At 34.3% G+C, this 13,602-nt stretch overlaps 2 protein-coding genes across 2 annotated transcripts; both read left to right on the top strand.

Annotated features, from left to right (window-relative positions):
- The first annotated feature begins 3,639 nt into the window (after positions 1-3,639).
- Positions 3,640-4,748, top strand: LOC126852292 (uncharacterized). Its single transcript, XM_050596955.1, has 3 exons — positions 3,640-4,035; positions 4,166-4,292; positions 4,375-4,748. The coding sequence occupies exons 1-3, from the start codon at positions 3,894-3,896 to the stop codon at positions 4,700-4,702; spliced, it is 597 nt and encodes a 198-aa protein (XP_050452912.1). The 5' UTR covers positions 3,640-3,893; the 3' UTR covers positions 4,703-4,748.
- A 2,003-nt stretch (positions 4,749-6,751) lies between these two features.
- LOC126852266 (uncharacterized) lies at positions 6,752-11,972 on the top strand. The gene is given in 3 exon segments (XM_050596896.1): positions 6,752-10,206; positions 10,209-10,293; positions 10,354-11,972. Coding segments are annotated over 3 exon segments (1,308 nt in total). The 5' UTR covers positions 6,752-9,179; the 3' UTR covers positions 10,550-11,972.
- Positions 11,973-13,602: the final 1,630 nt, after the last annotated feature.

Here is a 13,602-nt window from a genome sequence, read left to right as displayed (position 1 = left end):
CCAATCAATTTCTTTATGTTTATGGTTATGCGCTTATGCAAAAGTGTGCTCTCCGCTTTACACCTCTATTGAAGAGTCATCACACATTTATTTTTATTTTTGATGTAACGTCCTGCCAATTTTAAAAACTATATTTTAGCTAGTAATTAAGTACCTCTTTTATCCCTGCAAAATACCTATGGAATAATTATGTAATCCATTTGCTTTTATTTTAATTGTTAACTAATTTCATTAATCGCTTATCATTCTAGTTCCATATGATTATTTAGCCTAAAAACCGAATATATTTTAATCCTTTTAGTAATAATAATCGATGGCGCAAGGAATTGAGAATTCCTTAGATCGACGAATCAGGAAGCATTATTTAGAACTAGCTAGCTGTACAGCAGTGACTTTCTAGAAATAACCTGCTGATTACTTTAAGAACGGGCTTGCGAGCGATTTCACACTCGATAATATCGATACTAATATCTAACTTTTAAGATTTTAATATTTAATCATACAGACAAATATATATAATAATTACTCACTCTTAAAATGAGGAGTAAATGCGCCGTACTTTATGGAATCATAAAACGTATATAATAATAATTTGTTGACTATGATTTGTTGAATATTTATAATTATTTTATCCAAAACATCACATATAAAACTTTCAATACTATATTCAATACAATTATACTTTATAAATAATTAAAATCATATTAATTAAAAAACAGGTTATTATATAATGCGCGAATGCTTCCATAAAGAAATGATTTTAATAAAATTAATATGCTTTATTGTAGTATCGATCAAGCGACCATAAATATAAATTTAAGAGGCTTATATTCTATGGAATCATAAATTATATACATTACATATAATACATATAAGTTATCTAAAAGATCTATTTTTTAAACTATAGAATGCCATAACTTTATATAAATTGCCAACTTATTATCAGAACTGAAATAAATAGAACAAATGATTCCATAAATTAATAAGCATAAATATTAACCATATTATTAAGGATTTTATATTATAAAATATTAATTAAGCTGAAGAGAATGCGCATAAGAGGCCTCATATCAGTGAAACCTGATATTGCGAGCGATAAGTCGAACGGACTCGCGACGGCTACGATCACGAGCGCCGAAACTTATAGTCAGATAAACATATCGATCGACAATTCTCAGAAGAATTGTTGTTAAAAATCTTTCTTCTCGGAAGTCCTCCACTGAATCATTCTAAGAACCTTCCAGAGCGCAACGCGTGATCTGCACACGGTCCGAAGACCCTTTGTTTCGATAATATATAAGCCGGCGATTTCGAACCTTCGGGGCATTCAGTTCGGCATTCAGTTCGGCATTCAGTTCGGCACTCAATTAAGCGGCAGTCAATTAAGCGGCACTCAATTAAGAAGTCTTCAACCATTCGAATCATTAATTCTTAGTTAACATTATTCATTACTAATTCATTACTATTTCGTACAAGTATTCGCTCCGTATTATTCATTGTTCGCGTACTATTCACCATTTTTATTCACTATTTACCATTTCGATTAATATATTAATTATTATTACTGTCGATTCAGTGTTAAGTTGTGTAAAAACTAAGGAATTAATAAAAGACTTTATACGTCTGTGTACTTTTATCCGGCCTACCTCATCCACGACCGAGGTCTTAAAGGACGAGAGAAGGGCTTAACAGAGTACGACCAGAACTTGAACAGAAAGAAGGATTTTCCTGCCACATCACGCTAAGTACTTACAATTACTATAAATCCCCATCTTTCCATAAATATTAGAAACTTTATTTGAATTGACTGACAACCCCTAATATCGTTTAATTACCTTTTCATCCTCTAAATAATAAGAAATCCCCTGTCAAGCATTAGCAAATGACTGACAGTTTCCAGTCAGTCAACTTTAATCTATTGTTCTACTATTATTTAAAGCACATCCATAATATCAATCTAAGTAAGATTTATAAATTCCATGCAAAATATACACTACTGTTGTCATTTAAACCTGACTTAATCTTGTAACATTTTGGTCTTTTTCCCGAAAATCCATCGTTGCCGAGCGCTTATGGTGCCCCTGGCGACTCCCTCCTTTCTTCCTAAATTCTGAATATAATCCTTAAACCTCGTTGCCGAGCGCTTATGGTGCCCCTGGCGACTCCCTCCTTTCTTCTTGAATTCTTTATATAACCCTTAAACCTAGTTGCCGAGCGCTGATCGAGGTGCCCTGGCGACGTTTCCTATCGATTTAAAAATCTCCCACAAGAAATGACAACAGGAGATTAAATTGAAATCAAATTTATTATCTAATTTTCTGAACACAACCCAATCCTTGAACCTAGTTGCCGAGCGCTAATTACGGTGCCCTGGCGACATTCGACCTCTTTTCTAAACCTTCTCTTTCTATCAGAAATTTAGAGTCATAATATAATCAAGTATTGATATTAAATAAAAGACCTTATTCTTTAGACAATTCTCATAATAAATTAATTCGATCTAACTAACTCTCTATTATTTAGTGTCCACAATTTATTAATTACTCTTAATTTCTATTATAATATTTCTTTCCGAATCTTAATTCTATAACTCTTGTACTGTTTCTAATTAATATATATCTTAAGTAATAAGCCCCTTGCATATGGTGAACCCGCAATACAAGCGGGCTTGCCGTAAAAAACGGAACCATAGATCCGGCATAAAGAAACGCGTCAAATGCATTTCTAATCTATCTCAGTTTAAACATTTTACTAATAAATCAAAACTTCGTATAATATCTTGTAAAAGAGTTTTTTTTTCTCTAGCCGTTATAAATCGCCTGAAATTCTCTCATAGATTTCATAGAGACATTCAAAAACATTCACGAATAAAACTTCATAATAAAATCAACTTAACTAATAATGGTCTCTATCTAATAAATGACCCTACTGGCCTATTTACGCCAGAATTTATATTACTAAACCAATTATATCAAAATATAATACATGTTAAGGAAAGTTATCAACATAATTTAACAATTCCTTCTCGTGATCTAAGCTCCCAATTAAAATATCAATTAACTGAAGATCATTTGAACATAGATGAATATATTAGATATTTAGGGCCAATTCCACCACCTTCGGTTAAGTTAACCGACGGCAGGGTGGCAACTGAAATTATAAGAATGCTTGGTTTTCATTCATCTCTATTTTCTGTTGCCACCCTGCTGATTTTAACTGTCGGTTAACTTAACCGAAGGTGGTGGAATTGGCCCTTAGACACATAATCGATATATTTCTTTTATTATAATATTAAAATTCTATTCTTTAAACTTGATTAACCTTCGAATTACATATACCTAGTTGCGTCCATATCCCTAAAATACCTGGTGAAACTTCCTAGTAATCAACCAGTTCCGCGCCTATATCATTTCCCTAGATTCACTAGATTAGTCCTAGTTCTCGGCGTTCCTGGGGTATGGCCGGTGAAAGCAGGTTGCCCTATAAAAGTAGAGAGCAATCTTTTTCTCACCAGCTGAGGTATAGAGAGAAAAAGAGCGTCGCTGAGACGTAACATTACCATAACAGATTATCAGATTACACTCCGACCAATCAAGCTTTATTAGAAAGAAACAGAATGTGATCCTCTATTATCTGCCTCTCACTCTACTCGTATGGCCTCCTTCCACTAGCCATCAGAAGTTCATTCTATGTCGATGATATAACCTTAATGCGCTTATGCAGAAGTCTGTGTTTCGGCCTTTCATACAACTAGTGGAATGTAACCTATGAAGTTTAGCGCTTCTTAATATTTACTTTAAGTGAGAGTTATGTGAAAGAACTCTCAAATTATATTAAGTTCAGTATTAATAAACTGTGTTGTTTTTATCACGGAAAATAATATTAGTTGAAAAATGAAAGAAGCTAATAAGCAGACAGACTTATCGAGTTCAGAAGATGAAATATCTCCAAGTATCCTGCAAGAAGCGATCGATCAACAATTTTTAAATGACAATCTTTATAGCGCAAGAAAAGGCCAATTTGTTCCTGATTCTAGTAAATAAATTTAATCTTTTATCATATTTATATCTTTTTTTAAAATTTATGGTATAGATAAGTTTATATAACTTTTTTTTAATGATCATGAAAGTATTATATGGTTAATTACTTTTTATAATTTTAAAAGATTTGGAAACCAACAAATCAAATGAAAAGTCTTTTGGAATAAACTCGAAGGACAAATTTACAAATTTTGGAGTTACTGACACATTCCAAAATTTTATTGCTAAGAAGTTAGATGAAATTTTGGAGAAGTAAATATCAAAATAATTATTCACAAATGCTATTTTAATTTCAATAATTATTCTGTGTGCAAATATCAATGTTTTCTTTTAGGACTATTAAATTAAAGAAAAGTAAGACTACTGAATGTTCCATAGAACAGAAACGAAAAAGAAACAAAAATTCTGGTATAAAACTCCTAAGTACATCAAAAAAATTTATAACTACTAAAAAAATTACAAAATTATACACAAAGAACAAAGAGAAACTCAGATATTCACAAACTATGGAGGATAGTAAAGCTTTATCAAAATTTCAAGAAGCTGCCATTGATCCAGAATGCATATTGAGCAAATCAGATATGATAGTTTGGACCAATGAATATTCACAACCAGAATTTAAATATAAGAAATTAAAAGATGGCATTTTAATTGAGACGTAGTAATTAAGACGTATTAAGTTTTTTATCTGCGATTAGATTATGTGTAATTATGTACATATAAATATTTCATATATATATATATATATATATATATATATATATATATATATAAATTGTGTTTATATTTTTCTTTTATTAAATTGTTTATGACTATTCATGAGACGCAACAAATTATAAAAATGCATATTGCTGTATAAGTTTTTGAACTTAGTGGAATTAGTAAGATAAATGGATAATTATCTGTTTACTGTTTATTTGAAATACAAAGTAGTATGTATGTATATACATGTGTGTATACAGGGTAGCTGACAATAATCGCCCCACCTGTAATGTGCAGGTAGAGCGGATTAAATAAAAAAGGAAAGTCCTTTACCATATTTTTGTATAACGCTTAATAAAAGAATTATTGAGTAAAAAATTATTGAGTAAAGTCTGATCAATCATCGCTGATCTTTAGCCGGATGCACGTCGGTGAGCCGCGCTCTTGGTAGAGTGCATGGGCGTTCAACTGTCACAGCACGGTTCACCGACGTGCGCCCAGTTAAAGATCAGCGATGTTTAGCCAAATTTTACTCAATAATAATTCTTTTATTAAGTATTATACAAAAAATAAAGGATTTTCCTGCTTAGTTTAATCCGCTCTACTTGCACATTACGGGTGGGGCGATTATTATCAGACACCCTGTATATGTCATCTGTTATTGATTTTTTCAAGTAATTAATATTGATTTCTGTTGCATAGCTGATTATTAGTCGTTTTCTTTATGTACGTATATTACATGTACATCGTACATTATGGCGATAAGTGAATATTAACAACTTATAAATCTTATGTAAAAAACATTTAATTATTGAATAATTTAATTAAATAATTAAATAATAATTAATTATTAATAAATAATGTTATAAATAAATAATAATAAATAAAATTATTAACAATATTTAACAATATTAATATTTATTATTAATAAAAATAATAAAAATTTTTCAAAAATAAAAATAATAATAATAATAGTAAATAATAATAATGCTATAATGATGATTGCATGGTTTTAATAAATCATTTTATTTTTTCAAAACGTCGCATATACAACATCGAAAGATTGCAGAAATGTTGCATAGACCTTACATTAAAATAATGTAATATTGCATGGAAGTTGCGAAATGTTTCTGCAATGTTACTGCAAGCTTGCGGCAACATTGAAATGCTCGCCTTTAGAAATGTTACAATGTAACATGAAATGTTACAGTGCAATGTATTTATAATATTGAAACGTTGTTACAAAAATGCAAAATGCTTCAAACGCTTATTAATAGATAAACTTTGAGAATATCTAAGACAGGTAAGAAAAAACTCGTTGTAATTGTGTAAATTCATAATCTGTCTGCATCATCCGAATGAAAAGGATTGTGGATTTACCATAGACTTCTATATATTATCTAGACCGTTAATACAGACTTTGCAAATGAAGCCACAAAAGGAGAGAACGGCCATCTTTGAAAGGACTAGATGAAATGACATGCATTATAGCACTTTATCCCTTCCATATATGATCGCGGAAATATCAAAATTGATATACCCAGTATATTTTTATTAACAGTAATATTACATCAAATCTCACAATATAACAGATAGTATATTCATACTATCTATTATATTAGGATATATTATATTATATTATATTATATTATATTACATATTAGAATATATTAGATGTATGATAATATTTTAGCTTTTTTTTAAGATTTTTTACTATATAATATTTAAAATATAAAAAAACAGATTAATTAGTATTCTGGTCTACAGTCTTTTCAATGATTAAAAATATACTGTTATTTTTATTATTATCTTTATTTCATAAATTATTTTGTAACATAAAATAAACATTAGTATTATATATATAAATACATTAACACTTTCTTATATTTACTATGTATCTTGTAAAAAAACTTTTATTATCTGTAAAAATAATTATCATATCACATATTTAATAATTACATCTAAATATATATATATATATATATATATATATATATATATATCACTTATATATTTAATAATCACTTTTTTATTCAATAATCACTCAAGTCTAAATAAAATTAATTTTGTTTGTCTTATCATAGTTTTCTTATAGTGTTCATTATAGTGTTTTTATATACATTTTTTGCATGTAACATTAAATGTAACATTAATTGAAATGATTAGTGCAAATCAATAATTCATTTTCACCCACATAGCACATGTAGATTCTGAGAATATTTTGAGAATAGCGTCGAAGTGTATGCTTATATTCTAGGAATATTCGAAATATACTACGATATACTAAGTATACTCAGAATGCTACTATGTCCGAGTTTTCTTCTTCTCCAGTACATACTGAGAATATCTTTTAGGATATAATTAGTATATTTATAGAATGTCTTGAGTATGTCATTAGTATATGTACATGGTGTCTGATAATAAACGCCTCACCTGTTATGTACAAATAGAGCGGATTAAACCAAGTAGGAAAGTCCTTTACCATTTTTTTTAACGCTTAATAAAAGAATTATTATTAGTAGGAAAGATAGGCCGCTTCTAGCTCTCTTCGCTCTTAAGAAACGCTGTAAGAGTAAAAGAGACGGGTATATAAAAAAATAAGATAGAAAAATATCTCGGAGATGAGGAGACGGCATGGCGGTAGAAGAGGCGGGGTACGTATGGCGAGGGAGGCGTGGGACGGGGGAGGGTATCGCGCGCGCTGTCGTAGGCGAGGGGTGGAGGAGGGGCGAGGGGGGTGTGGTTTCGAAGGACGATTCGCGGTTTTCTTATCGGCGCGGCTTAGAGCGCGATGCGTCTAATTAGAGGACGATGCGTCGATCGCGGTTTCTTTTACGGGCGCCGCTTCGAGCGCATCGCTTATTAATAGGCGTCGCGACGTCCGACGAGAAGCGATTCGAAGGACGATTCGCGGTTTTCTTATCGGCGCGGCTTAGAGCGTGATGCATCTAATTAGAGGACGATGCGTCGATCGCGGTTTCTTTTACGGGCGCTGCTTCAAGCGCGCCGCTTATTAATAGGCGTCGCGACGTCCGGCGAGAAGCGAAAATAATCGCCTCGTTCGGCTTCTCTTGTCGTTCGGCGATAAGAAGAGCGTCCGGCGACGGAGTTATCCGGCGCGGTTAACCGAGATGCGCTTTTTTCCATTGTTCTTGTCGTTATAAAAGGATGTCGCTATCGCGAGATATTAGTTCGTTCGGAGATATTTTTCCGGAATGTCGCGATGAGGCGTGTACCCGGCGCTTTGACGAGATTAGCCGGAAGAGCGATTAATACTCATATTAATAGTATCGATAATATTCGCGTTTTAGAAATTCCGACTTGTTTGAAGGAGGAATTACGTAAAAATTGTATAGAGGACTGTTTATATTGCGAGGAGGAGATAGATTTCGCAGAGGAACTCGTGCGAGAGGCGAACAAGGCGCGGTTCGGCGAACCCTTCGCGGACGTCGGAACCGATCTCTATCTGCTTTATCGCAAGTGGAAGTGTTGGTACGGCGTTCCGGATTTTTCGTGGGAGAGGAATCACGTCGTGCATTGCTACTATCGGTTCGGTTGCTTGTTCGATAATGGGAGATATATCGAGGAGGAGGAGAGATATTGCGCGGATTGCGCGCACCGACCGAGTTACGTCAGACGGAGGTGACGGTCGGTGAGGTGGTGCGAGGGAGTTATCTCATCGACGAGATCTTCGACGTATCGAGACACTGGTGCAGCGGCTGCGAGACGAGAGCCTTGTTTTACATCGAGGAGTTCGAGGAGGGGGAAACGTGGTTCGTCTGTAGGAAGATTCTGCGCGCGTTGAGAAACGATTGATGGATCGAGGAATCGCGGAGAACTCTCTCGAAACGCCGAGGTATACGCCGAACGCTTTGACGAGGCTAGCCGGAAGAGCGATTAACACTCGAATTAAGACTATCGAGGATATACGGACGTTGAGAGTACCGATCCATTTGAGCGAAGAATTGCGCGGTAATTACAAAGGGGATCGTTTAAGCCGTGGAAGAGAAATCGGTTTTACGGAGAAGCTCGTGCGAGAGGCGAGTAACGCGCGGTTCGACGAATCCTTCATGGACGTCGGAGCGGATCGCTATCTGCTTTATCGCAACTGGAAGCCGCGTTACGGCGTTCCGAACTTTGCTTGGCAGACTAATCACGTCGTGCGTCGCTATTACAGGATCGTATACTGGAAGAATATTAAGGAAGAGGGGAGATTTTGCGCGAATTGCGTGTACTAAGCGATCGACGAGATCGAACCGCCGTTTTTATTAAAAAGAATGGTGATTAGCGACGCGGTGAAAGCGTCCGATCTCGTCGACGAGGTCCTCGGTTCGTCGAAACATTGGTGCAGCGGTTGCGAGACGAGAGCTTTGTTTCATCTCGAAGAGTTTAAGGAAGATACGCAATTTATCAATAAAAAGTCTTATATATGGAGAAATGGAGAGAGAAACGGACGAGAGCGATCTCCTCGAAAGCGCGCGGAACGTCGCGTCGACGGACGCGTATCTCGCGTGGGCGCGACGATGCGACGAGCGTCTCGAGTCTCTGCGGGAGAGGTGCCGAGGGGGGCGTCGAGGGAGATCTACCGGGGCGATCAGCTCTCTGATCGCTCGAGTCGTTCGACTGATGGGCGCGAGGGAAAATCTGCGCCGACGCTTCGAGCGCTCGAATGGCGGCGGGGGGCGCGAGGGATTCTCGTGGTCGGAGATCGAGACGGCTTTCGCTAAGCGCGTTTTAACCAGCGCCGTTATTAATATCGATTACATCGAACTATTGCGATTTCTCGAGGACGCCAGGGATACGGTGCTCGATCGAGTACGCGACGTTATGAATAGATACGACAGCGTCAAGGTCAATACCGCGTTCAACGGCGAGTTCGTCTCGGGTGACAAGATCGCTGTTAAGACTATCGTCGCGAAGAATCATCCGCTTTTGCCCACGTCCAATTTGCGAGAGTGGTACGAGAAGCGCGTAGTCGATGTAATTCTAGCGTCGTTGGAAGAATTTCAAGAGCGCGATAGCGGATGGGCGTTATCGCGAATATTGAATCTAACGGTGAACGTGAACAGATATAATTTTATGCGCGCCGGATGTTACGTCGAAATTCCGCGAGAGATCAAGTTGAAAAGAGCTGTAATTAATGTGCGATCTACGGACAATGCGTGTTTCGCGTGGTCGGTGGTCGCCGCTCTATATCCGGTCGAAAAGAACGCGGACAGAAGCTCGCGGTATCCTCACTATACAGCGGTGTTGAATCTGGAGGGTGTCGAATTTCCTATGAACTTGAACGGAATCGCTAGATTCGAGTGTCTCAACGATATATCTATCAACGTATATACTATTCGAGATAAGAAGGATAAGAAAAGCGATAAGAAGAATAAGAAGAGAGATATCGTTCCTCTGCGCCTCACCGATCGCAAGAGGGAGAGACACGTTAATTTGTTGTATCTTAACGACGCGAAGCGACGCATTTCGCGTGGATCAAGAATCTGTCCCGTCTCGTCGGCTCGCAATTGAGCGCTCGGCGACACAAGGAGCATATATGCGATCGGTGAGTACGAACTAACAATTGTTTAATAACGCGCTCTATATAATAAATATCGTTTCGCAGATGCATGCACTATTTTCGAACGAGCGACAAGTTATCGGCTCACAGCGAGATTTGCGAGAGAATGAACGAGTGCGCTATCCTTCTTCCGACCGAAGAGGACAAGTGGTTAAATTTTAACAATTACGAGAAGAAGGAGCGAGTTTCGTTCGTGGTGTACGCCGATCTGGAATGCGTCAAAATTAACTTTTTGGAATAGAGTAGCGTTTGATTGACCAAACGCACAGGACAAAGAAACTTTTATTTCTTTCATTATTATTGGTCGATCGAATGTTTTTTTTATTTCAAGGAAATTTTTAAATTTTGGAACGTAAAATCCACTGAAATTCAATTAAAATTTACTCCTTGGAGTGCTTGATCAATCAAAACAAAGAAAATTTTGTTTCTTTTATTCTGATTGGTCCAAATGTCACTCTATCCCAAGAAATAAATTTTGAAACGCAACTCTGAAAATTCACATCGTAAGCAACTATAGTATATAGCAAATACATATGTAGCGTGAGCAATGTGGAAGTATGCGACGAGTTCCTGGCAACTTTTCTCCCGATCAAAATCACGTGCCATCCGCGCGAATCTCGCGTCTTTGCCTGTATCGCACGCATACACGATATCAAATGGTTATTGACCTGCGACCGTTAACAATCAGGCTAATCAGTCCCGCTTGAGGTCGTCCCGCTTTTACGAAACTATGTCAGAGTTAGGAGACAATCGCGATGAAGTGATAATCCACACGCCATTTCCTAACACGGATCTCCATCCCTTATATACAGCTTGTTTTACATGCACGAATGTGTTTGATATGAAGATCTCATTACGATTCACATTTACAGAACCTCATTACCTCATATGCTTACGTTCGATTCGAACGATAGCACGTGTAAAAGATAATGTGTGCGACTAAATTTGTTTATTTAATCGACAAGAATGAATGAAGTCTATTACTACGCTTATTGCATATCTTTCTTCGGTATTTTTCTCTCTCCTTTTTTTATAGATGAATCAATAGCACATTAGAAGAAAATTAATGCTACCTTCTTAGAGAAAACTGGTAGAAAGTATCTAATTTATACGATCGAATAAAATCTTTTATCATTGTCTGATCATTATGTAATGATCAATTTTTAATGTTATTACAATGAAACTCATTGGGAGAAAAATTAGAAGTTAATTATAAGAGAGAGAAGACACAGCTAAATCTCTTCTAATATTATAAAAATATTCCACTTGTCATTGATGTATGTCATATGCCAAAATATCCGAAATGCTAAACTTTATCGATCAATGTCAATGACACGAAAATATTAATATATCATGTATACTATGGTATATTTATATACAACAAAATTTTACTCGCAAAACGTATCTACTGTATAATTTCTTTTCTAGAAATATAGAAATGTTTATATATTCGTTGAAACAGATCATAGAAGAGATTTACTATCTATTTCACAATCTATCATGATCGCGATAAACCTCACAATGATTGTGTCGGAAGTGTAAAAAGCCAATGACTCACTTGGAGATGTTGGATAAACTATCGTTTTAAAGTTTCGCTATATTACAGCTTCATTTTAATTCTTCTCTCGCCAAATCAATTGAGACAATAAAAATTATAAAGCACAGCCGTTTTCTCATTCATTATTGTAAGAAAAATTTATCTTCGATATATAATAGCGATATGATATAAATATAATAAATATAATAATTATAAAAAATAATTAATTTAGTAAATAAATAATAAATAAATAATTATAATAAATATTTGCATAAATACTTGGAAAAATATAATATATTTTTAAGCGAATATTCTAGGTGAAAAGAACCTGTAGGGTGTTAATTGATATGAAGAAGAAGAAAACACATAAAAGATTTTTTTTTAATTCTAAATAGACTTTGAATACGGTGTATGTATAAATAATTCAAAATTAAAAAGATGTATTTTTGTTATAAATTGCGCTGATGTGAAATTGAATACCTCATATTCAAAAACCGAAAGTTTTATCAAAAATTTTGTTTGTACCCAAAATAGTTTTATAGTTTCTGATAAGTTTTAGAAATAGTTCCGGCAAAAAAATCTAAAAAAATTGCATTTTGAAAATATAAGATGCCAATTTCCCGCAGTACCGCAAAATGTAAAAAATGCCATTTGAATCGTATAGTTTTCGAAGAATTATACAGTTTATATATATTAACAATATACATATATAGTTCTGTCAAACTTTTTTAAAAATTTTTTAATCTGGAAGCTAGCATCTTATCTTCCGCTAAAAGTGGCTTTCTTCAGGTGTTTCTTTCTGTAGCAGATACCTCGGTGATTTCAAATTAACATCATCAAAAGCACGGAATAAATAAAGAACAATTCTTTTAGATAAAAATTTTCTTGCACTTAATGTTATATATCAAATATAAATATATGTAATCGTATATGTGATCTGTTGAAAATGTGTCCATATATATATTTTTCAAATAATATCGCCAAAAAAATATAAAATTATCCTCTTATATATTTAAATTATTCATGTATTATTTAATATACTATATATTATGCATGCATGCAATTGCATGGATGTGAAATAAAATAAGCTGTTATCAAATGCTACGTGTGATAAAAGCGCGATATAGACGTGACATACATTACGTTGCGCATAAGGTTTAAAAATTCAAAGTTAAAATACTAATATTTTTAAAAATTTCTTATTTAAAAAAATCTAAGTTCACTGTTATAAAAAATTAATTAAAAGCCCCATATATAAAACTTTTATCTAAAATATCTTTTATATATCTCATGATTTTGATGATATTTGCTCATAATCATTTATACGAGTTATTTTCGAACAAATTTTCAATCTTTAAACGTGTGTGTATATGTGTATGTGTGGATGAATTATAAAAAATATGTGTCTTTTATTTTAAGCTATTCTTTTTACAATATATATTCAAAGCAAATATTAAAATCGAACAGAGATATTTCCATGTTTTTTTTCTGTATGTATTGTTGGAAGCAAAAAGAATGCGAGGATAATTGCGATGTTTGTACATACGAGATATTATATCATTGCCAATCAAGTAATGTGATATTACATTTATTGCAGTATGCATTCAAATGCATACCGATCCCGATATGGAATATCATTTATCGACATATCGCTCTCTATTAGATCATCCGACACCAGTTGATGATATTCTTAAACGTACAAGCATAAACATTTCTCGTGTTCGATTTATCTTTAGAATATTAATATCAAATATTGT

The sequence above is a fragment of the Cataglyphis hispanica genome, chromosome 10, assembly GCF_021464435.1.
Source record: "Cataglyphis hispanica isolate Lineage 1 chromosome 10, ULB_Chis1_1.0, whole genome shotgun sequence".
NCBI lineage: Eukaryota > Metazoa > Arthropoda > Insecta > Hymenoptera > Formicidae > Cataglyphis > Cataglyphis hispanica.
This window is presented reverse-complemented; position numbering and strand designations above follow the sequence as displayed.

Coding starts and splice junctions, on each gene's coding strand:
- LOC126852292 (XM_050596955.1), top strand. CDS start 3,894: ATGAAAGAAGCTAATAAGCAGACAGACTTATCGAGTTCAGAAGATGAA. Junction 4,036..4,165: donor CCAATTTGTTCCTGATTCTA/GTAAATAAATTT, acceptor TAATTTTAAAAG/ATTTGGAAACCAACAAATCA. Junction 4,293..4,374: donor TTAGATGAAATTTTGGAGAA/GTAAATATCAAA, acceptor GTTTTCTTTTAG/GACTATTAAATTAAAGAAAA.